General features: G+C 40.4%; 1 protein-coding gene and 1 long non-coding RNA gene across 4 annotated transcripts in view; one reads left to right on the top strand and one right to left on the bottom strand.

Annotated features, from left to right (window-relative positions):
• Positions 1 to 1615: 1615 nt before the first annotated feature.
• Positions 1616 to 6515, bottom strand: LOC126870007 (U1 small nuclear ribonucleoprotein 70 kDa-like). The gene is given in 9 exon segments (XM_050627311.1): positions 1616 to 2285; positions 2370 to 2722; positions 2806 to 3046; positions 5206 to 5232; positions 5235 to 5279; positions 5562 to 5643; positions 5711 to 5773; positions 5878 to 6060; positions 6202 to 6515. Coding segments are annotated over 9 exon segments (1302 nt in total). The 5' UTR covers positions 6346 to 6515; the 3' UTR covers positions 1616 to 2121.
• Positions 6516 to 7392: 877 nt separating this feature from the next.
• LOC126870131 (uncharacterized) overlaps positions 7393 to 25576 on the top strand; it is a 41512-nt gene continuing 23328 nt past the window's right edge. The window contains exon 1 of one of the 3 annotated variants that reach the window (XR_007691127.1): positions 7393 to 25398. This is a non-coding gene — a long non-coding RNA (uncharacterized LOC126870131). The remainder of the gene's footprint in view (positions 25399 to 25576) is intronic. The other 2 variants (XR_007691134.1, XR_007691119.1) reach the window with 2 other exon arrangements.

Consider the following 25576-nt stretch of genomic DNA (forward strand, 5'->3'; position numbering starts at 1 on the left):
CATGTACATTTCGATCGTTGAAATTTCGTACGTAACGTTTATACATTTTTACATAATTAAAAAAAAGAGAAGAAAAAATACCAGATATTATATAGCTGTCTCCAAGATTTTGTTGGCCCAAGTGGCGAGCGATATTCGATAGAATCGAACCGAAGATCAGGCGTTATTCTGCTTCGAGCTCCTGTAGGTATTCGATTATCGACAGGTTCGAAGAAAGATCGAAAAATCTCGTGCAACTGTCGAATAGAATAACATCATAAAATCGACACAATTTGCCAGGCTGATTTTTAGACTGGTGAACGATAGGCGACGATGTGGAATCAGGAGCAATTCGGAGTTATTGCAGGGGAATTGTAATTTCCGGGTAACGTTCGCTTAATGTGGCGGGGCTAGTTGGCATCAGACTGTGACATCACGCAAATAGGATAAGGAATTTCTACTCTCTCTAGTCCGATGTTTCTGAACAACTACCATATCTGCTTTTGATTAATATTTATTTCAATGAATTACACGTCTCTTTTTGCTTTGTCCTTTATTTTTACATCATCAAATAAATCGCTGTTTTCGAATATGCATTAATTAATTTTCTATAAAGTAGACTTAAAGTTGATTTACATTTAACAAAGAAATTTGACCACCGATTAATTTTCTGGACTAAGTATAATTAATTTTCTGATATAAGTATTAAAGTCAGAGTTTCGAAGCCAAGGAAATACAAGATAGATTAAAATAATTTGTGTGAAGGACGTTCTCACAACGATGATCGTTAATATATTTACCTGTACTTGAAGATAAAAAGCTTCCTTCAAAACTGTCAAAAGCGCCATACATCTACGGTAGCGCTATGCATCGAAGTTTGACAATCAACCACTGGCGCCAATTCTGAATGGCAGATAGTTCCATAAGTTGTAACATTTAACATTTAATAATTTGTATAACGCTTTCTCCAATAAAATACGAGAATAACGGTTACAATGAATACAAAAATAATAAGAAAATGGAGGTGAAGACAAGTAAGCAATAGATAAAGGTGAAATCTGTTTCATTCACGCATGTGGTATTTCTTTTACGATTTGATTTTTCCAATTGATGTGAAGTTTAAGAATAACATACTGTTAAAAAAAAGCTATACAATTTCTCGTAATAGAATACCTACAATACAATTACCCTAAACAAATTTATTCAAAGTACAGTAATTTTATCGTTGTAATTGATTTTCTTGGAAGTTTTCACTATTTTTAACCCTGGTATCGACATCGTATACACAGGTAAGAGACCGGAATGATTTGGTCCAGTTAATACGCGATGATCCGGTCACTCACGGTAGATGTAACCAAAGATAACTCTGGTTCGATACCTCAACGTCCGGTACATGCATATATCTACATAGGTACATTAACCAAACGCCATATTTCACCTTTCATAAATCTTTGTAAATGTTCTAAACAACAAGTACAATCTACTACACTTGCTCAACTATCAGTTAAGTTTATCGAAACGTACCAGATATATAAATGTTAAAATCGTGTATATAAATTGTCTTTATACGAATATTTACTTTTCAGTTTCACAAATTATGAAAAGCAGAAATAAATACGGGGATATCCAATAAACGTAAGTGGTAATTCGTTTTATTTGTATATATATATAAATATAAATATACATGTAGCAGTCGTGAAGGTATGTACACATTTAGAGAATATTGGAATTATCGTAGACACAAAAAAGTTCGGATATCTATAAACCTACCAGTTCCATATTGCGAGGTCTCACACAAACTGCTATAATAATTGAAATTCATAAACTTAATTCTGACAACATTTAATGTGTACCTAAATTCATTTACCGAAATTACCTTGGTACTAATCGTAAATATACAAAAGTCCGAATCAACAAAGTAAAAATAATTGCATATAAATCAATAATCCAAATCTGCTTACCTTGCAATATCCTTACTGAGTATCTGGTCGCTGTAGATTCTACAGAAACTAAATACTCAATGTAGTCGATTCGATGTTACACTAATATCAGTAGGAAATACAATATATTATTGGCAATTGCGCTAATTCATCATGCCGTGCGTGGTAACGAAAAAGAACAATATAAGAGATATCATCGAGATCAATAGTCTTGTACGGAATCATAGTTATTGTAGGGAGGGGGATCTGGACGACCTTCAGGAATTCTGTATTTCTCTTCTACTTCTTGGTCATTATCATCTTCGTATTTTACAGCGGTAAAGTATGATCCAGACGTTGAGAAAGTGTTACTATAGTCAGGGTAATCTGAAAAATTTTCGTATGAAAATTAATATTCCAACGAATTAACTGATTTAAATGAGACTTGGCAATAGATTAAGAAAAATATACCATCCAGAGGTTCCTCTTTGATTCGGATTTCTTTCGTATCTTCATCCTGACGATCACCCCGATCTTTTCTATCTCTACGTTCGCGATCACGATCACGTTTGTCCCTCTTACGGTCTCTATCGCGATCGCGTTCGTTACTCCTGGAACGTCTTCTCTTACGATCTCGATCACGATCACGATCACGATCACGATCTCTCCTGTCACGTGGTCGTTCGTCTCTTTGAATCTCTTCAATATCCGGATCAGGTAAGCGATCACGGCTACGTCTACGTTTCCGATCGCGTGACCTACTTCTTGTCCTTCTTTTACGATCGCGAGACCTTCTACGTTCTCTATCCAAACGATCGCGATCTCTGCACAAAATATAAAGACATAACAGAATTTAGTACATTTCTATTCAAAATATTACAAATGTGTATACAGTATGAACGTTTACCTGTCTCTATCAAGGCGTCCAGAATTCTCCCTCTCTCGTTCCAAACGATACCGTTCTCGTTCTCTTTCATTGTCTTCCCGACCAGAGTGCTTAATATTTACGTCTGGACCACCTCTTCGCGTTCCTCCAAGTCCACCACCCAGCCTTCGCGGAAGCCACCCTTTCACGGTTCTGGCACGTTCGACATCCACCAACACTCTGCGACCATCTATTTTCTTACCATCCGCATGCTTATAAGCAGCTAGAAGTACCGATTGAAAATTACCATTTGCTCGCGATCCCACGTTCACTATTTAGTAAACTATGGGACTTCTATGTCCCAAGGAAATAAATCTGAGGTGGCAGAAAAGATTTTTATTCTAAAAAGACTTCAATCTTTAGACTTGACAGTGCGAATATCGCAACTAAGAAAATATCTTCTTCAAAAGGCTTTTTTCCACGGACCGTGAAATTTCAACAATTCTCGTTTAAGTACAAATGAAAAATATACAGACACGAATACAAGAACAGTCTGAGAATGCGATACTGAAAATACAAAAGAGATAATAAATCGAGTATCGAACGATGCATTCACTATATTACCTATACATGATTCTTTTTTTTTTCCCGATATTATTTCTATTTCCGTCAGATTTCTTATTATTGCCTCAACGATATTATCCAAACTAATAGTTGTTACTATTTTTTCAGAAATGATTGAGGTCGTAAGGTATCGGCACATATTATTCCTGATTATACACGTACCAATTATAACGTGCGTTCTTTTATAAAGTAAAATGTACGTACCATCACGAAACGAGAATCCTCGAATCTGAGACTGGTTAATTTCTGTATTCACGAGATGTATATGTACATATATATATATATATACAGGAATGATGAGATTGCGTTTCTTTATGTATAAAGCGTACAAAGAGTCGAATATCCCGAGATCATGTTCGCTACGCTTCTAGAAGAAGGTCCGATGCCGTACCGTAATGATCATTTTACCGTATAAAATCACGAGTCTACGTTATATTCGCGGGGCATGAATCAGTAATAAAATGTACGGATTTTTCGGTACCTTAAATCTACATTTGTAAAGTTCAAAAAGTATAGCAGATACAAAAATACCTACCGCGGCTACTTACGTACGGAAGTTAACACAAATCTTAGAAGTACGTTTAATCGTGAAATGAACTTGTAAGAGACTCGCGAGCATAGAGTAGGCCAGCGCGTATGCTATTCATTGGGAAGGTGCCCAGTCTTCATATGTTCGTTCAATCTCCGAAGAAGTTTACTTTGCATTTACCTGGTGCGCTTTTTTTTCTACTTACGACCAAACCGTGCGCAAGTATCGTATGCTTTATACTTTATATATTATACTGTGTTCTAATCATATATTAAATTTAACGTAACGTTAAACGGCTTGTGTTTTTCTCTTGTTTAACAAGGGGAACTTTACCTTCACGAAAAACGTTTGTTTACCTTTTGAACATACACGTATTATTTTCTATGCACGCTTTCCAAGGAATTAACTAATTCGAGATGAAAATCCGAAGCCAGATTTTTCGAATAAATTAGTATTCTATATCGAAATTGATATGTTCAAGGACTTAAATGTAAACAATTGATTGAGAAAGAATGATTAGATGACCTTCCAAATAAGATGATAACTAACTAATTTAAAACTTTAGTAAAACGAAAACAGCGACGAAATAAGATGCTCGAGACAGAACAATCATTTAGTTTGGAACATGCAATTTGGTACTAGACCTAACGAGAAAATATCTTTTGTCATAGAGTCCATTTATGATGCCCGACATTCGCTTGGTACACGTTTCTACTTAAATTTTAAGAGAGAACAGTTTGACCTACAAGTACTTATGATAATATGCCCATTACAAGAAAAAAAAAAGTAGGTGCTACAACCAAGACACGATGAAGTGTATTGTATTACCCAATGATGCATGATTGTTAATGTATTATTGAGAGAGAATGCGGTTAAATTTTAGTCGAAGAAATTTAAACATTGTCTGTTCATGCCTATATATATATATTATACATATAATTTTTATATAATATATATAGATAGTTTGGTTATCACATTTGCAATCTATCTTTATGTACAGACGCAAAGTCTAACTGCTTGCAGAGCGTGTCCCTGAACCTTTCTCCTAAAAGCCCACCAATCAATTTCAATGTAGAATGCTAACTTTTGCAAACCGTGTAGTTAAAAATAAAAGAGTTTCAGCCCAAATGGAAAAGAGTCCTGACTCCCAATATTTTAAAAGTATAACTATCAGCAACCCCCAGAGGGGTGGTACTCAAAAACCGCAAATATAACAAAATCAGATAAATAGGGTAAGCATAGACGCTAACAAACGTTGTTGTATGTTGGATCTTACCACACATACAAACCTATCATATCAGGCAGGTTCAGGGATTTTGCATGGAATAGTGAACGGCACTAGTTGCCGGCAGCGGCCACCACGCTGTACCAAGAACAAGATAAAAACTGCATTAATCAAGACAGCCAATATTTCTTTTTTCAGTTGATCGTTTACCATATATGCATTTACAGAATGGTAATCCTGCATGGATGTATGGCGGGACCCCCCATACCGTCTGGTTTAGTACCAATGAAAATGGGTAGCCTAACTATAGCCCTGCCCCACTATAACTAGCTGGAAGTGACGCTAAGTAAAGTGAAATTCCAGACTATGGACTCACTGAGGTTCTCAACAAGGGATTGATGTTTCTTGCGTTTTACTTACAGTGCATATCTCGTTCGTGCTCATATTCAATGAACGCATATCCCCTAGGTTTGCCATTTATTGTATTATGAATTACCACTATCTGAAATATTGAATAGAAATCTTAGTAATCTGTACAATTCAAAGCGAACTAACTTTTATTTACGTACCTTTTTTACTGGGCCATATACTTCAAATTCTCTTCTAAGTTTAGATTCTGAAGTATCATAGTTCTAGAAACAATGTGATAAGAACGTAAATAGGAAGTAAAACTTTAAGTAAAAGTTTATTGGCATAGTTGTATGAAAATTAGTCTTTACTCATAGGAAATACTCACTATCCGAGCTACGAAAAGAGTTTTAAAAGGATCTGCAGTTACATTTGGAATACCAGCAGGATCCCATACCGCGATTTCTTGCTCTAATTTATACGCCACTTGCTCTGCGCGTTCTCTTCTTCTGCGTTCAAGGCGTTCTTCCCTCGTTTCCACACGCACTGGTGGTGGTGTATCTTTAGGTTCCTATAAAAAATGTACGTTATAACTTCGTTATTACATTTCATAAATCATTAAATGCTATTGATAGGCTATCTTTGAACAAAAAAAACATTTCCACAATACCCGTATGCATACAATATGAAAGTTTATTTCAATTTTTGTTACCTCGAAATATTTAAGAAAACCTCCAACGCCGATATAGCCTCCATTTTTCTTCTCATGCGGGAGCTTGCTAACCGGTGGTAAATAAGGTATTGGATCACGCGGAGCAAAAAGTGCTAACAAATTTGGAGGCAGAAATTGCGTCATTTTCTCAGGTACACGAAAAGTATGATACTAGTTTTAGTAAAATAGCGAAACAAACAGCATCTTCTCGTCTCAAACAACACCCCAAAATGGCGACAATATTCCTACCGTTCGAGTATGGTTACTACTAAACTTGAACACAGACTACGAATAGACGCCTTCATCAAGTTAGTAATTTTCTAACCAAACGGGAAGGTGAAATTCATATAAATTCCTCGTGCGCGCATGTGCATATTAGAGCATCTGAAAAGAACGTAAAATTGCTTTTTCATCGACATATATGATAAATTGTATTATGTAAAATGATGAACAGAGAAATATTTCAACTTCCATGTGGAAAATAAACATACATATGAAATTCTTTCGCAGACAAAAAGTCCTAGGCAATGTCGAAATAGTAATAGTATAGTATCGATCTTGAAACAGGGTTTTTCTTGTTGCGATATTGTCTGCAGTGATTTCACCACAAATGGTATCACTAATTCTTTTCATTCACTATCATTGATACAATCGATAGTCAGAACTACAACTAATAAGATATTCAGAACTATACAAGAAAAAGCAATAAAATTTCGATTTCCATCAACGCAATTAACTTTCTTACTGGATAAATCTCAAGTGTACAATATATAAGTAAAATAAGTGTTGTTTTCAAAACTTATTATAAGCTGCATGTCATTTGCTAACTAGTGGAACTCGAATGTCACTAGTCGATAGCCGATAGTTGCAGTCGCAGCAATCAAATTTTGTTTACACATATTTTGATTACACATTACTTGATCACACATATTCTGCATAAGCTATGACAAAGACAATAAGACAGTTAATATAGCACAGAGTTATATCAGACATCTCTGGTTCTATACGATGTTAGATTCATGCCATGCTTATATAAATTAAATACAATTAATTATATAAAAACTATTTTTCACATTATCAACATCATAAAATACACTTGAGTATATTTTGTATATGATATTCGCCATCATTGATATTGATATTTAAGATTTTAAATGACGGTATTTTCATTATTTAGTTAATATTTACCAGAAATTCCTCCAGATGCCTCTGTTTGTACGTGAAACACTAGATGTTCTGCTGTGATAAACAGTTTACATTTTAAAATCAGCCACAAGATAGCGCCGCCTATAGCTCAAACAGCGTTTGGTACGACATCAAACGGTAGAACAGTGCATTATTATTGTGACATTTACATTTCCGCGGGTTAATTATTAGTCGTTTGGTAAATTTTAGTTAAAATACCTTATTTCTTTCAATAACAAAGTGTTCGATGTTAGAATCATAGAACAACACGTAAGAGGCTTAACAAATGTGAGTACAAGTTTGAAATTTGATTGATCATAATGCATGTGTACAACATGCTGAGGGTACGAAATAAGTTCGATCGTATGGCTGCCATGACGTCATATCCGTTTGTTTAGGATTAGTGCACGTTACGATTAACTTAAATTACTCGTTGAATAACACACTTATGCAGCATTTTAGAACCTGAGTCCTTAAAATTTTTATTTTGAATAATAATATTTAGCCATTATAATACGTTTCAAAAAGAGGGAAAAATGAAATACGTTTCATGGAAAACGGTTTATTTACGTAACTTCTTTTTAAATGTTGTTCAATACGTTTATAAATAACTTAATTACATTCGCATACAGTTATTTAACGTCTAAAGTGGAAGCGTGAAACAAAGCACAAACTCTGAAATAAACGTTTATTTTATGAACAGATAGAAATGGAATTAGAAATAAAATTTTCCGATAAGATATGCGCGTTACATCACCGTAATTGCATCGCAAGTAGGTACACTTCTATGTCTGTAGTATACCAACTCGTACTAGACTTTGTACTTTCCGTCGAACAATTGCCAGGTTCTACCGTCTAAAGAATCTTCGTTGTTACAAACGCAATAGATTTTGTAGGAAAGAAACACTTTTCGTCTTCGCGTTATATTTTATAATTCCCTATAAAATTCCCTATCATACTACGCATACCTGATAACGACCATATACGCGTTACGTACACGTACTTACATAAATACGATTCTTCGTACGTTATACGCCTGGCCGAAACTTGACTTTAAATATATACATATCGAAAATTTCGAAATCGAAAGAGACTAAGCGGTAGGTGGAGCAAGAAAAACTTGCTGTGTGCATCCGCATGAGCTTACATCATCGCAATTAAAATACAAACAGAAATCATAGACGCTCGCACGCACGCTACAGACGAGCTCGTATTTCTGTAATACATCGGCTTGCCGCGGACGCTAAAATAATGTAAGATGAATTTGACTTTCGTCCAATATTCAACGGTGCCATATACCTGCTCACGTTCTCGCGCTCGCACGTTCCGAATAAAGAACGCTATCCGCGGCTGCATCCGTGCACACGCACGACGAATACGCAACGCGACTCCACGCAATGCATACGGACACGGATGGCGCGCGCGCAATGCCTTCGATGTTCGTGATTCCGTGCAACCCGCGATTTTCACGATTCGCTGTCCGTTTCGTTCTAACGTCGTACGATCTGTCTAATCGCTTGCAACGATCACGCTCGGGATTATTCGCCGGTAATAAAGTTTTTGTTTGTCTCGCTATTGTATAACGCGTAATCGTACGACAATTCCCGTCGGCACTGATTATTTCACTCGAACGCGACGATACCAACCGAGTAATTGCGCTCGTCTTTTTTCCTCCTGACAACTTGGTTTTTTTTGGATTCTTTTCTTCTTTTTATTTTCTTTTTTTTTTTTTTGGCGTTCGGTCGTTGAACGAGACGCAACATTCTCATCGAATATCACGAGACGTTATCACGAGACCTTAACAAGGCACGATGTAAAATTTAGCGGAGCAAACTCGTGAAACGTAACGTATTGCTGCTCGAGCGAACGTTTATTAGAAGATGTAGCGGATTTAGCTGGAAACAGTCGGAAAATTTCCAGCTATCGTGACACGTTCGATGCACGCGAGTTGGGAGACGCTGATGCAACTCGGCCGGCAGCTGCATGAAAATTACGCGTTCCGATTTCCGATAGTCACCGCAAACATTGGCACGCATCGAACCGCGATGCTTGAAACGCGACAAGAGCAGAAGACCGATAGGAGGAAGATGGAGAGAGAAGAAGGAAGAGGTCGTGATGAGAGATGGCGTTGAATATCGGAACGCACCCTCGCCCAAGGAAAAGATTCGATTGCACAGGCGTCGGCACGTCTCCGTCGAGTCGTATGCCGAGCATACTTGTGAGAATGTGCCCGTTTCCCGACTGCCATCTTGCTTTTGCGTGATGTCACGGCGTGGCCTACTTCCGAACACTCCACGTGCAAGGGTCATCGACCCTGCTCTCCTCTAGCCCCCTTTTGCCTAGCCGCTACCGTTCAGAACCACGGATACCAAATGCTCTAGCACCACAGGCCCTCCCTTGCCAACCCAACCACCAGCCAGAATTCCCACCTATCCGGCTCTCTCTCCTCTCTCTTTCTCTCTCCCTGTTCACCTCCTGCAACCGTACCTTTTCCTCTTCCTCTTCCACTTCCTCTTCCACTTCTTCTTCCACTTCTTCTCTTTTTCTACCTTGTCCTCGTTCCCACTTTCCTTCTCCGTTCAAATTCAGCCTAGCTTTCTCTAATTGGCGTTGCTCGTCGTTCTTCGTACATCGATTCACCCTTGATCGTAAACGTCGATATAGGAAAATTAATACGCTCGAACCTCTGCAGGTAAACTAATTCGATGATGTAAGCGAAATTCCATCCTTGAGTTTTACTACAGCCTTACCTTCCAATTTTTTTTTTTTTTTTTCTTTTTCGGGGAAGATATTCGAACGTTCGATTTAACGTACGAACCGTACAGTGTAACTGCAATTTCTGTAGGTTTTTCGAAAAGCTAAAGTGATAAACAAAATAGGGTTCGGTGTTATCGAAAAGAAATGTTGCACTTTGCATATGAGAATTTACCAATCTAGAGCATTGAGGGAGAAACAAGGTTATTGAGCGACGTAGGGCAGTGATGTTTAGTCAACGGAAACAGTATCTGTTTTCATTTTGCGAAATTAGTTTTCAGTCGTATTCTCGTTACCTCATTCTGTCCGCTGCTATTGTCCAGCGAGTTCCAATTAGGCCACGTGCAAGCCGATATACAATTTTCTCTCTGTACGAGAATATCACGTATTTAGCTTACCATTGCTCTTACGTATTTACGGTGCTGCCACTACGACTTATGCGAAACTACGAAGCTTAACGATGTGTTTGTTTTCAGAGAAGGGCGCTCGCTCTGCGTTCCTCGATAGAGCAACCTACGTAGAAAATCGAAGGACGAACCGAAGAGATCGCGTAAGTTTGTCTTACACTAAATGTTCCTCGTTTACTAGAATTGCTCATAAGCGGGTAGCTCTGACTCGGGCAAACATCGTGCGTACGCACCTGCTACTCTTCGCATCTACTAAAACTCCTTACGTAACAAAGGCATCGACCAAAACAACACATAGCAGATCGACTATGTCCATTGTTCGTTCCACGGATCGCCGCTTTCTATTCGAAAAACCATCTCGCTCGGCCTCTCGGTTCGTAACGAATTAGCTTTTTCGATCGAAGTTGCTCGAGTCGTGTTATCGTTAACGTATATAGACGGAAATTTTAGCGACGTAGAACGTTTTCGAACGACCTCTACGAATTTATCGCGCGGTTCACGGTTTCTAGATGGCTCTTTTTTTCCTACGCCTACGTATCAAGAGTTAAAATCACCCTTACCTTTAGACTAAATTTAGTAAGCTAAAAATTACCTGTACACGATGTGGTAATTTTATATAAAGTCGTCAGACCGATGTACGGTTTAAAAAAAGAGCGGAACACTGGCAGATTCATGAAGACGTATCCTGTTCGTGTGCCACAAACCAGGCTCGGGTCAACAGAGTTGGGAAACGCCGAACGTAACGCGGTGCCGTACCTTGGAATCATGTGCACGCACACGTACCGCGCGTACGTGTGTACACGCGTACACGTTGGTCTTCCGAGCTGAGCACGAGCAAGTCCGTACACTTTACGCTCGTCCATCCACTTTTCTCGGTGAGCGGAAGAATCCCAAAAAGGGTCAATGCTCGATTTACTACGCTACTTTCAATCTTACTGGACGTGTCTCTTTTCCGCCGTGATTTCTTACCTGCCATGCGTTTCTTAATCACCTCACCTTCGTTCAGGCTCTTCGTTTCTATTTATTTGTATTTGTACGGGGCTCGTATTACCGTGTTTCTGCGATATTTCTTCCATTCGAATAATAACAGATGCGTTGGTTTATCGTGAGAAAGGAAGAGCAGCTCGTCTCAAGAGATTAGACTTTGTTCAATCAGGTTGCATCGCTTTCTCCGATGCTACGAAACGAAAGGCGAAACGTCGCACGCGTCGCATGGAAATGATAGTGGAAGCTCGTGCATGAAATGAAAGAAATGAAACAAAGGATCGATACGGAGAAGAAGGCGTATTCGCAACGCGACTGATATGGCCTGTTAATCTGTCAGTGTGCGTGCGCGTATACATCGGGTAAAAATAATTTCCGACCAATCTAAATATTTCTAAATGTCACAATTACATTCTATTGGAAATAATACAACGTAGATTTTTTTGTTACCTGTGAAATTGGCAAACCCATGGCAAAATCTTTGTCACAACTGCGATCCACTTTTTCACATCTCTCACACTGTTTACGTGGAAACTGCTTTTTTTAAAAAATTTCGCTTTTTAAAATTGTATGTATAGGTCGCTGGGAAATTTTGCAGCTATTAAAGCTCGATATTTCAGAATATTTTTCCTTTGTTTTATACGTCCCTGTTGAACACCAACGACGCCTCTGATAGTTGTATTAACACTGGAACTACCACACCAGTCAAATTGACTGGTTTTACTATTTTATTTTAAAACTCCTACTTCGTGTTATATTTTTTTTCGCGATGATGTAATAACTTTCGCAACGATAACTAGGAGAATAATATCATGAATTTTATTTCGATTTTTATGTATTCAAACTGAAAATGATTTTGTATCGAAGCTACTTATACCAACACCAGTCAAAATGACTGGTACTTGTCTGCAATCTGTTTATCGAAGGCCAATGAACCAGTTTCCTCGTTTTCTACAATTTGCCACGCGTTTTTCAAATTTTTATCGCGTATCATTCGATATGACGATATCAGTTACCAGAAAAATTCCGGATCGATCGCTGGATCGCTAGATGCTAACACTAGAATTACTACGGCAGTCAAAATGACTGGTTCTACAGTTTTATAAAGTTGTCAACCCTCGTTTAGGGATCTGGTACCAGATGGATTAATAATACGGAAAATATACTAAATTGAAATGAAAAATTGCCTTTTTAAGAAAGTAGTAAATTAATAAATATAAAAATATTCTATTATTATGTATTTTTTAAATACCAGTCGTTTTGACTGGTTTTTGGTAGAAATAGCTTCGTCTTAACTATCAGTAGTTCTAGTGTCAACACTATAACACTATATTTATTTATTTAATACTCTCTTACAGAAGAAATTCCATGTTATGTAGTACATTTCTGGTATTATTAATCCATCTGGGACCATGATCCCTAAACGAGGGTTGGTACATTTATAAAATTGTGGAACCAGTCGTTTTGACTGGTGTGGTATTTCTAGTGTTAGCATCTAGCGATCGATCCGGAATTTTTCTGATAACTGATTGGCCTTCGATAAACAGATTGCAGAACTCTTCTACATTTTGACAAGTACCAGTCATTTTGACTGGTATTGGTATAAGTAGCTTCGATACAAAATTATTTTCCGTTTGAATACATAAAAAACAAAATAAAATTCATTATATTATTCTTTTAGTTGTCGTTGGGGAAGTCATTGCATCATCGTGGAAAAAAATATAACATGAAGTAGGAATTTTAAAATAAGATCATAAAACCAGTCAATTTGACTGCTGTGGTAGTTCTAGTGTTGATCGTATACGTAAACGCGCTAATTCACTCACACGGTAGCTAGGCTTTTTCCGTAAATCGAATTTGCCTACGTTGGAGAAACTTATCAAACGCGGTTTACGTTCCTTTTCACTTGCGCATCGTGTACGATCAATGTCGTAATTTTGTCATATTTTGATACATGTTCGTTCACGCTGATCACGCTTCAGTCTCAGGCTTCTACCCGTGTGAATAAATAAATAAATAAATAAACTAGTCCGTCGGAATTATCAAACGTTGTAAATATAACTTCCATTTCGATCGCCCGACGTTATAAATATTTACGTGCCGAGCGTCAAAATGAACGAATACATCATAGGCGCGATTGTTAGAAACACTTTGACTGCCACGTTGGTCATATCCGACCCACCACGGTTTCTCCCGTGACGCCATGGTGGTCATTGGTGACCGGAGCGCTTCAACTTCTTACAATTGCAAAAATTGTATGAAAATTGACAGTTAGGGTATTTTCGATATAACCGATAAATAGAAAATACTTTGAAATAAAAAGTGCCCCGTTGAACAATTAAACGTTTTTATTAGAACATCGATAAAAAAAAATGAGAACAAATGTTGCATCTAACGGTGCACTGTGTTGAAACACTTTAAACATAAACGTGGCTCGTCGATACAATCTGGACGATAGGTGGTCACCTCTTCGGTCCGATTCTTAGCAATTTTTCATCCTAATTGTTTAACATTTTTTTATAGCACTCTCTGCAAAATTTTCGTGCCGGTTACGCTTGCCCTTCTTTCTTCTGCATTTCTTGTCGCGATCTTTGTCGAATAAATATATTTGACGGCTCTGGTGAATGGCACTGTGCAAGGTGCGTTGCGAGTGCCATTCTAAAATCTGATACCTCGATTTTTGTTTTTGTTGCTTGTTTATAGAGTATCATCGCGTTTGAAATGGATGTATTTAACGATAACTCTAAAGCTAATTTTATATACCACTGGAGGGTTCTTCTATGTGGTGTAGAATATACTATCATTGGATCTGATAAATCTACAGCACATTTTCCTCTGTTGTAATCTACCACTACCATTGCTTTATCAGAAACATAATTTTTTTTCCGGACCTCTACCATTTCAGCCGAATGTTTCGTCGAAATCATAAAAATAACCATAATACCGTTTACTAATATCTTCTAAACGTTTCAACAATATATTCCGCACGTTCTGCTTACGTCGAAATAACCAATGCGAATGGTTTGTTGAAATAGACGAAGCCTCGTTACAATATGTCGCTATCAACTGTTACCAAGTCGCCACGGTGGTCACCCGTGACCACCAAAAGATAAGCGGTCCATTGGGCAAGAATGTTGTCTTTCATCATCAATTTATTATTATTTTGCCATTATATGCTTCGAATAATGAAAATACTCCCGTGGCGTCCTCAGCCAAACACGTGATTTCCGCGTGGCAGTCGAAGTGTTAATATTTCATTAGCCTATCGCAGATTGTCAACAATCGCAAAATCTAACATGGAAACGCGCCTAATTATTACAAGATCCGTAGGAAACGTCGAACACCGTGAAACAATTTCCTACCGAAAGAGCAGAAAATTTGTTCGAAATCGAAAAGTGTCGTGACACGCGGCGATCGTTTAAAACGACAAGTGTGTCGCTCGCTATTTGGCGGTAGACGAAGCAACCCTCGATAAATGTTCGATGTCAGAGACGCGGAAAATAGTCTACCAAATTTGTACTGGCGGCTGGTACGAAAATATCGGCGGTGTCGGAGGATGAGTTGGCCGCGGTGAGCGACACGTAAATAATTAGTATTGGCCGGCAAAGTGTAAAAAGTAAAAAGAAGAGACAGAGGAGGAGCGAAGGCGTGGTAGTGGGTGTGATGACGCGAAGGTATGACGCGAATATAGGATGAAGAGTGCAGCTTTCAGCGTTGAGGACGAGCGTACCCGAAGCAACTAAATTTTCAATGGTGGGGTTGGATCGATGGAAAGGTTGACCCAGTGACCTGAAACCTGGTGCGCCGGTTAGTTTACGAACTGCAACCTCGATCGATCTGGATGTGCTGGATATCCAATCGCAATTACATTTCCACCAGCTTTCCGGTCAGCGAGCCAACGTTTTCGTATTTGTCGCGTTCCACTTCTAATTAGCAACTATCGGTAAGATTCGCTACGTTATCGTTCGACGGTGTATCGTACAATGCTCTTAAGGCAGCGATGCTCGTTTATCGAGTGGAAATGGCATTGTGTATCGCGTTCGTTTGAAACCAGAAATCGACGAGTTTGCGCTTGAAAAAGAAAGGAAAGAAAAAGGAAGAAAAAGACGAAGAGTAGGCGTTACGAAGAGGTCGATTACCACTTTTAGATATTTTTGATGAGAAGTTAACGATATGCCGCCAATGATTCGATACGATTTCGTTCGTAAGATTTGCATCGTATTCGCGTGTATCGCGCTGGAATATCAAATGAAATATCAAGTTGTTTCGCGATCCTCTTTATCGTATCGTGGTTCGAATTTCAACGTCTTGAAATATACAATCCGGCAAATAACGAGCCTCATTATCGGTTGCAGCAAAACTTGTTGACTACGCGATTCCTTGCATTTTACATAAAATCGGCACTCGAGTCACCGCGATAACGTACGGAACGTCAGGTTACGATGGTCTGAAAGCCAGCACGGGCAAATAAAAGTATCGATTGTAAAACGATACGGCGAAATGTCAAGATCGAGGCTTTATCGAGCGGAGAAATTATTCTTGCTAACATATGCAAATCCATTTGTATAGTCGCCATCGAGAAGAAGTCTATCCTCGATAAGAACGTTCGAAGGATAAAAATAGGCAAATTGCACGGATACTTGCTCATCTGGGTCACATTATTATATATAAAATTGCAGACAAAATGCAGCGGGTGACTAACGAAGAGACTTTGCATCTTTCATTTGGCTATCTCGCGTCAGACGCTCTTCTATGCTGCATTTTTAATAAATTGGAAATACCAAGTCCAATATGTCACAGTGCAATACCTACACACGTACATATTTCATCGATTTTCAAAAGTAAAATTTCCAGGCGAATTTCACGCCAATCCCTCGTGTCGATTTCACGCGCTTTTTAAACGCAATTATTCTCCTCTTTGTGCTCTTTCTGTCTTCTCTCGTTGTGTCTAAGGTATAGGTCTGCTAGGTGACAACCTTATCGAAGGGTCCACACTAGCAGATCTTGGACGAAACACTCGCTCTTTCTGTCTTCTCATTGTAGAACAATTTTTACCAAGTTTTCTGACATCGACGCGCGATCATCGAGGCAACGTGAATTATCGATCTTCTCATTTCGCCATCGCGTCGATCTGATACGCAAGGGATCGAACACGAGCATCAAACACGATACATCGAATCTCCAACGAAGAAGAGTAAAAGACACAAAAAGAGGTAAATGAGGTGTACAGGTCGCGACAGTGCGAGATCATTTATCGCGGGCAAGGAACTTGGACGCCAGGTTTTGAAACGCTCTATAAGGAGAATAGAGGAGAGATGCACGTTAGAAGAGTAGGTAGCTGCGGGGTGCGAAGAGAATTTCGGTCGGAAGCATGCGCGCTCGGTTGCGATGAATCCAGGGCTCGATTCCCTTTGCCCCCATTGAAATGTTGCTCCCTTTGCCTCCTCATCTCTCTATTGAGCTTCCACCCTGCGCTATTTATCCCCTCGCAGGAGGCAGGTGGCGTCGAGGGAGAGGATACAGCGTAACCGAGGGATACGCTGAAAACAGCAGGAACACAGGCAACAGGGGACGGATAACAGTAAATTGTTATTTTTGCAAACAGAATGATTTTATTTTGCCAATGCAGGAAAACACTGGCCGGTTCAGCGACTCTACCGGCTCGATAGGAAATCAGTCGACGAAATAGAAAGCGGTTCGAGAGTTCCAAATATCCTCAAGTTTACGTCCACATCACGACAATCTGCATTTTATCGAGAAATTTGGAAATAACGTAGCACGGTAGTGACACGCGATACGTTGGAACAGGTCGAACGAAACGAGATTCTCCTTCGACGTGGTTAAAATTGGTTCGACGAGGAAAAGTTGCGAGGGAAAATCGATGGTAATTTAGCCGACTATCCGTTGATCATATCAGCTTGACGACAGTATCGGCGATTAAAGACGCGTCGCGGAAGCTATATCCCGGTGAAAAGTGAGACGAAACGTTGTAGCTAGAAGCTTTGCAACAGGGGTTGCGAGAGGAGCCGGATCGAGGTGGAAGGTGTAAGAGAGCAAGGGAAGAAGGACGTACGAACGAAGGATCGTGGGTAAGGGTGAGCAAGGAGTGGGGAAACAAGAAGAGGAGAAACCAGGGCGCAAGTATTGATCGCAGCCTGGGTGGTTGACACATTTACCAAAAACTTGGCGTGGTCTAGTTTCGGTCTGAGGTCACGAAAGAAACAGCGAAGAAAATAGCTGTACAGTTTTTTCCCACCGTTGAATTTTCTACGAACGCGGCTGACCCATATTTCCATTAATTAAAGCTGAAACGGCGATTGATTTCTGGCAACAGTGCAACGTGGCTTCGATGCTCCAATTTCATTCGTAGCGTCCTTCGTTAAAGAGGACGCGGATAAGCCGGGTATTTAAGCAACGTTAGAATATTAATTAGAGCCGCTTCTACCAACGTACAGCTGCTGCCTTTTGTCCTTTGACAAAGATATCTCCAAAGTTCGCCAATTTTTTCCATTTACCCGAAATACCACGAATTGGAGGATTTACGTGGACGAGATACCTCGTGGCGCATCGAGTAAACGTTTGCCGTGGCAATGCGGCTTTCTAAATATCCGCTGCCTATTAAGCCGCTATCCAATTACGAAATACCTGGTATATTCGCATAATTCTTGCCTCGTGTGTCGGACTAATTGGAGAGCGAAGCGTGCCAAAAACGTCGTCCCACGCGATGTTCGACAAGAACACGCTGTCTACTATGACGATGATAGCGAACAGACTGCAGCAGCAGTTTGGAAGCTAGCAATTCTGATATTTACAGACTCATCGGTCATAGAGCAACCTACATAGCCTGCAAAAGCCTGCTTGCGTATCAGGCTGTTTCAAAGCGTCTTCGACGTATGGCCACACACAGACAGAAGTAGCAGCTCCACGATAACAATACGCGCGATCGTTTTCCCACGATGCTTCATCGTGCGTGAATTATAGGAAAGTAGAAATGGTGTAGGGTGGGCTTGGTGGGGAGTGGGGTAGAATAAAAAATGGAAAAATTAAATTGGTGATCTCATAGAGGGAAATCCCGTGGCCCGAACTCGGGAACTTTGCCAAATGGGTCAGAGCTCGTATCGAGCTGGTACAGCAGCTACATCGTTGTACTGCTGACCTCAGCCCTCCTTGCCCTTCTTCTGCCCGCGTCCTCGTCGCCCTAGATGGCGATCTACAGTGATTCTAGAGCGAGGCCACCGACACAGGCCAACTACATACATATTTTGTCGAGCTGCTCATCTTATGTCAGCCGTTCCTCTCCTATTGTTTCGCGACCGATGCCATCCTATCGAGCCTGCTGTCTCGTAAAAGTAATTCAATGAAAGTTAGCTCGCATGAGAGAGCATCTGCCACAGTCACTGGGCCTCTTTCCTTTCAAATTACCAGCGGAAAAATGTATCGTCGTTTGCTGGTGCATATTTTATCGCTCGCTGACAATTTCCAATTTTCAAATTCGCATCGGTACACTTTGTCGAACAGATAACGCTTAACACTAGAACTACCGATAGTTAACACGAAGCTGTTCCTAAATCACTGGTCTTTAAAAAACACGTAATCGTAGAATATTTGTATATTTTATATTTCTTACAGAAGCAATTCCATGTTGTGTAGTACATTTTTGGTATTACGAATCCATCTGGGATTATCATACCCAAACGAGGGTCGACAAATTTATGAAACTGTAGAACCGGTCATTTTGACTGCCGTGGTATTTCTAGCGTTAGCATCCAGCGATACAGCGATCGATCGGGAATTTTCCTGATAACCGATATCGTCGTATCGAGTGATACGCAGTAAAAATGTGAAAAACGCGTGGCACGTTGTACGTAATCTGGTATTGTAAACTGGTTAATCGGGGTTCGATAAACAGATCGCAAGATCCTTTTACACTTTGACAACTGCCAGTCATTTTGACTGGTTTTGGTATAAGTAGCCTCGATACAAAATTATTCTCGGTTTGAATACATAAAAATCAAAATAAAATTCATTTTAGTTACCATTGCGAAAGTCATTACATCATCGCGGAAGAAACATAACATGAAGTAGGAATTTTAAAATAAAATTGTAAAACCAGTCGATTCGACTGGTGCGATAGTTGCAGCGTTAAACGAGCGACTCGTTCCATCGGCGAACGAGCCTTATGTGTCCGTGTTAAATAGCTGGATGATCGATCGATAGACAGTGCCGCTAATTCACTCACTCGCTTTGTATTTATAGATATAGATTGTTCTAAAATCGGTCACATTTAACTGCAATCGTTACGCGTAATGGAAAAGAGGATCGCGTTTGTCCGTAAGAGAAATTCTTGTTATTGGCGATATTAACGGGTCAATGTATTTTAATTGCACGATCAACGCGTGTAAATTGAAACGAAAGAAGAAACGAAATCCTCGGATGGACATGCGAAAAGATATAATTCTGGGAAACGTACTACGAATTGCGCGATACGATGGTTGCTGATCTCTAACGATTATCGTTGCTCAAACATAAATCTTGTCCCTTTGCTCTTGCACGCCATTCAGGTCGTTAAAAAGTCCATCTGTCGCTCGAATAATATTCAAACAAGGCGTTATACAACACAAGATAAAAACACATATAGCCATAGGAAAGGATTAATCTTACGTTCATTTTATCAACGATATCAAATAATTGCGCGTCTCCGGCTAAATCGCGATATCGTTCTACGTAACGTATTTGTTTCTTTTTTTTTTCCTTTTGCGCTTATTTTTAAATCTCGAAAACAAACTTGCCTTGGTAGGAGGATTTTTCTTAGCTTCGTTCGTTTCCATTGTTATTTACGTAGGTTGGAAACGTGTTTGTTAGATGGAAAACCGAGCGTAGAAATATTACACCTATGAATTAATCCCTCTGCACGTGTAATTATGTAATGTTAATTGCTTGTATCTTTTATCGCATCGCGAGATTGGAAAATGAGCTATTATCTTTCACGCAACTCACGCCCATATAATCCGCCAGTACATAAAGATAACGATATGAAAAACTTGAGAACTAGTTTCATCGTCTGCAATTTACCATGCACGTCTAGCGCTCGTTAAACGATAACATTCTCCATATTTTAAATTGAAAGCGATTTCCGAGTAGCTGAGATATCGTCGATCCTTTGATCCGCGTTGCACGGAATAAACGGGCCATAAAAGGCTGACCATAAAAGCAAAAGCAAAGAAACCGTGAAAAAGCCTGAAAACCATGATTAATCGCGCTTATTGCTAATAATAAATTAATAACACTGCGCTTGTCGTAGCATCTTCGTAAGCCTTCGTAAGTTTGCTGTACGCGTATACTACGAACGAAGAGCGGAGTATCGCAGTTTTTCGATTGGCAACGATCTTACGATCGCACGACTCGATTACGCCAATTACGTTCGACCTATCGCAAGACAAATTTTTCCGCTTCTACGTCTCGGTTATCGTTTTTCCTTCGTTTTCTCTTCTATCACAACAAAGAGCAGTGCAGAAATAGTACGCGATAGTATTGCGTACGAAAGAGAGGAACAGAGGGGGGGGGGGGACAAGAGGCAAGGAGATTGTCAGAGTTGACTATTTACAGACTCCGGACGCAGTTTCAACCTCTTTCTTCGATACTGACACGGCCATAAATAGCGAATGCCAGTATCTGGACCGGTCCTGTTTCGTATTACGGTACAGTCGATAAAAGGAAATCGCGACGCGGTCGAGATAACACGGAGCCAGACGAAAATTTTAAGCGAAACGAGGTGAAAACAGAAACGAACAGAGATAAAAAAGGCAAAAGGCCGTTCGACAGTTTGTCGAATGCAGCACGTGGCACGGGGCACGTGCCTAAAGGTCGTTGCCCGTCTATACCGGATTTTGTTTGATCCCCACCTCCTCGCCTCCTCCTCGTTTCTCGCCTACATTCTGCTCTTTGCCTAGTTCTAGCTCGAATAGTACAATGCACATACGAAACACATATATCGATTAAAGATTTATCGAGCAAACGCACATTATCACGTACTCGATGCTTCGCCTTTAATCCCGTCCCTCTCTCTTTTTCCTCGCCCGCCTTTTATCCGCTTTTCGTGCCGCCGTTTAACGCGCTGAATTTCGCCATACGTTTTATACATAGAAACAACATGGACAACTTACTTCCTGACACAGTGTTCGATCGTCAGCCGAACGAGCATCGACATTTACGAAACAGAGATCGAGTGTCAGAGATAGAAAACAGGTGTTTAGGGACCAGTTTTAGAATTTTAGCGAGATTTTATAGGTCCTCGAGTTACCACCCATCGTCGTAAATTATCGTTTCGAAAGCGCTGCCACTGCGTTCCAACGTTTCACGGTTTTTCCCTCCGTACCGTAACCAGTGGACGAGTGAACGGACTGTGTAGTAAGATGTTCGCTAACTCTTTTATACTTGCACGGATATCATTACATAAGTGGATGCAATTTACAGCACGAATGATTTTTAATCTAGTGCGAACCGCTGGCGAGTTACGCTAATTGTAAGCCAGTACACTGCAATCGCCGCGTAAACCACCCGCTATTAATAGGAACCAGCCGCACCTATTTATCTTGCATAGGAGAGTCAAGTGCAGCTGGCCAGCCAGCCGCTGTGCACGGCCGACAACCAACCACTCGATTAACAATCGAGTACTAGAATTCTATCGTCGCTCTTTTTTACTATTCCCTTTTTTCTTCTTTTTTCATATAGTTTGCTCTTTCTCCAAGCTCCTGCAGGGTCGAATCTTGCAGCGACGTTCGAAATAACATAGAAAGATTTTCATCAGATTTTGAAGAGCTTAAGCTGCACGCTAAGCTGCATCGATGTTTCGAATGTATAATGGCAAAGCAGGAAACGATGAAAGTGATAACCGCGTAGAACGTTCTTTTCGTAGCTGACGCACGTGTAAACCGATCGCACGCACGAATAAAACTACAACATTTGCTTTTATACTCATACACGTGTTGCCCGTGATAAGATAAAAGGTGACACATTCAAGAGCATGTGACGATCTATCTGGTACGAAATGTACATATCTGTAGAAAAAATTGATATCGGATTGCAAATGTTTAGAAACTCGCTTCTTCCTGGTAGCCTTAAAAGCTACCGAGAATATCTCATAATTCCCGTAAAACGTATTCTTCTTCTTTGAAAATTCAAGCTTAAGCATTCGGCACGCGAGATCGTACAATCGAAGTACGTAGCCCAGGCAGCAGTGTGCTAGCACCATCTCATGTTCCTTTTTTTCGCAATGCGACATTTAAGCTTCGACGTGTTTTTCGGCTGTCGCGTTCCGACTGCATCAACTTTCGTGGAAAATCCCACGTGATCTAGATACGTGTACGTATATACGCGTGTACTTAGGCGAGACGAGGCGGCTGCGCGGCTCCAACAAAGAACACGTTTCCACGCCTATGCATCCGAACGGACATACGTACGTACCACGTGTCCTATCCTCGCGTGACTAGGTACCGGGAGCACGTGGCCCCCCACCACGCGTCCCTTGGGTCCGTCAGACGCTCACGAAAAAAAGACGGACGTAGATTACCGTGAGGGACAGAAAAGCCGACCTAGGGGGAGAGACACGTTCGAGGCCAACGAAGAAAATTCGGGAAGAATGGGTGGCAACTTGACGAAATCGTAAAGAAGAAACTCGATGGAGAGGGACGGAAATAGATAGCGAGGGTAGAGACGCGCAAGATGCAGAGGGTTGGCGAAGGGGAAGCTCGAGCGAATCGCGAAAAAGAATGGAATTTTTCAGCGCGAACGAAGAACACAGAATTCTATATAAGCATGTGGGATTTTTTATATCTCGCGTCTCAGGCAAATATTCGAGTAAATCGGATGATCAATGAAAATTGGAATTTCCATAGAGAAGTGGAAATGTAACGTTAAACGTGTTGCCGCTGTTACGCGCTAATTACAAATTACGCTTTGGTTGCCAGAATAACGGAGATGAATGTATCTTCGTTCTCGGATTTGAAAACTTCCACTTATCGTGGTAATGTCGCAACGAGACAGAAAAATGTCGTATTTCATGTCACTGTCCAACCACGTAACGAGTACACGCTAACCAAGATAACGAGTATTCAAATAATTTAATAATCGAACTCTTCACGCTCCTGCTATAGCGTCCAAGCTATGTACGTACGTACAAAGGTTGACAAATTTCGTGGGATACGACAGCCGCACTGCGGAACACACTTTTTTTAGTCTTGGCTTTTCTTCAATCCGAGTGCCAGAAAATTAAACATTCATGTATTTAAAGATAGCATTTATGTATTTAAAAATATACAGACGATCTTGAAAAGAGAACACGATCTTGATATCTCCTTTGTCACACTGACCTCAAAACGGCACTTCACTTGAACGAATGAAATTTCAATAGAAAATTCTCATTTTTCCTATGCATCGTTTGATCCTAGAGATGATCGATCGAAGGGCACCAAATATTCTATTAAGCGCAACGTGCAAGCTTTATTTTCATAATTGTCCGTACGCCAGTTTCTTTCAATAACGCCTAACTTTGACAGTGAGTACGTGACACAGGGGAATAGGTTCAGAGAGAAAGGACAGACAACAGAAAGGACGGAGGATGGAGGTTGTCAAAAAAGGAAGGAAGGAATAGAAAGATGGGGTTGGAATAAAAGAGACTGAGGGGAGCACGAGAGAGAAAAGAGCGAGTGTTCACCCAAGAAAGAGGAAGAGAGAGAGAGAGAGAGAGAGAGAAAGAGACAAAGAGACGGAGAGAGAGAAAGAGAGAGCACTAGAAGACGGAAGAAAAGGGGAGCAGAGCGAGAACAAAGTTGGTGGGGTCGATAGTTGGCCGAGTTGGCGAGAGAGCCGGTTGTGTAACAAAGGAACGAAGCAAGTAACAAGAGCCCCAAGGTTCATTCGTCGATTTACCTCGGCTTCCTCGAATGCGCGGCGTTCCGCTGATAAATCAGCAACGATCGTCACTTTCCAACTTGTATTTACTTGCGCGTGGTTCATTTCCAATCCACCGATAACGGCGAGATCGTGCGACGAACCATTCCGACCATCTGCTCGGTTACCCTTCTGTCTTTCGCAACGACCATTTTACGCGTCAGAATATTGCAGTTAGAACGGGTCAATCGATATCATGCGCGATAACACGTCGTTTCATTCGACGAAACTGCATCCTTTCGCTTCTATAATATTCGTATTTTTCGAAATTTTCGATTGGATTCGAAGTTAACGATATTTGCAATACTACGTGTAACCTACCTAACCACGAGTAATACGAACGAAGGGAACTACGATCGCCATCGTGTAACCTTTTTACGTTTTTAACGACGGTATGAATCATGACGCAATTGTCCATGAAAAGATGCAGTTTACCGTTTCGATAAGAACACGCCTTTCGCATCTTCTGGCTGTTTCCAGCACGCGTCAGTCCACGTGACTATTCCGCATCAGAATACACTAACCAAACCTTCGCTATCTAAATCTTCTGAGCTCGGAACCGATTCGATTCCTAACCTCTTTTAAAGTAATGAACTTGTCAAAGACGTAACGCGTACTTTCGCGAACGATCGACTGTCACGAGAGAGAAAAATGGAGGAAAATATTCGAAAGAAAGGAAGCAGTGGAAAGAAATCGTGGGAGAAGGAGCTACGTTTCACAGTGAAATACTATTCTGAAGTGAAGTGTACCGAAGAAGAAGATTGAAACGTGGAGGGTGAAAGGGAACGCGAAAGAGGGAAAGCAGAAAGAAACAAAACGCGAGAGAAACGAAGGAGAAAAAGTTGCAAATGCAGGGAGAGAACGGAAGAAGAAAAAGGGGCGCGAAGCCAAGCAAAGGTTTACACGAGGCGTTGCTTACGTAAGTACGTACGCAGATAAGAATGTGCTTATCTGAAGAACGTTGGCATGCGAGCTACCTCTAACAACAGAAAAGTATGTGCGTTAAATCGGATCGGTACACCGCGACGCGACTTCTCCGAACTTTATTGGCCGTTGTAAATGGCGAACTATTTCGCGCATGTCTCCCGCTCATAAGT

Source organism: Bombus huntii, chromosome 1, assembly GCF_024542735.1.
Source record: "Bombus huntii isolate Logan2020A chromosome 1, iyBomHunt1.1, whole genome shotgun sequence".
NCBI lineage: Eukaryota > Metazoa > Arthropoda > Insecta > Hymenoptera > Apidae > Bombus > Bombus huntii.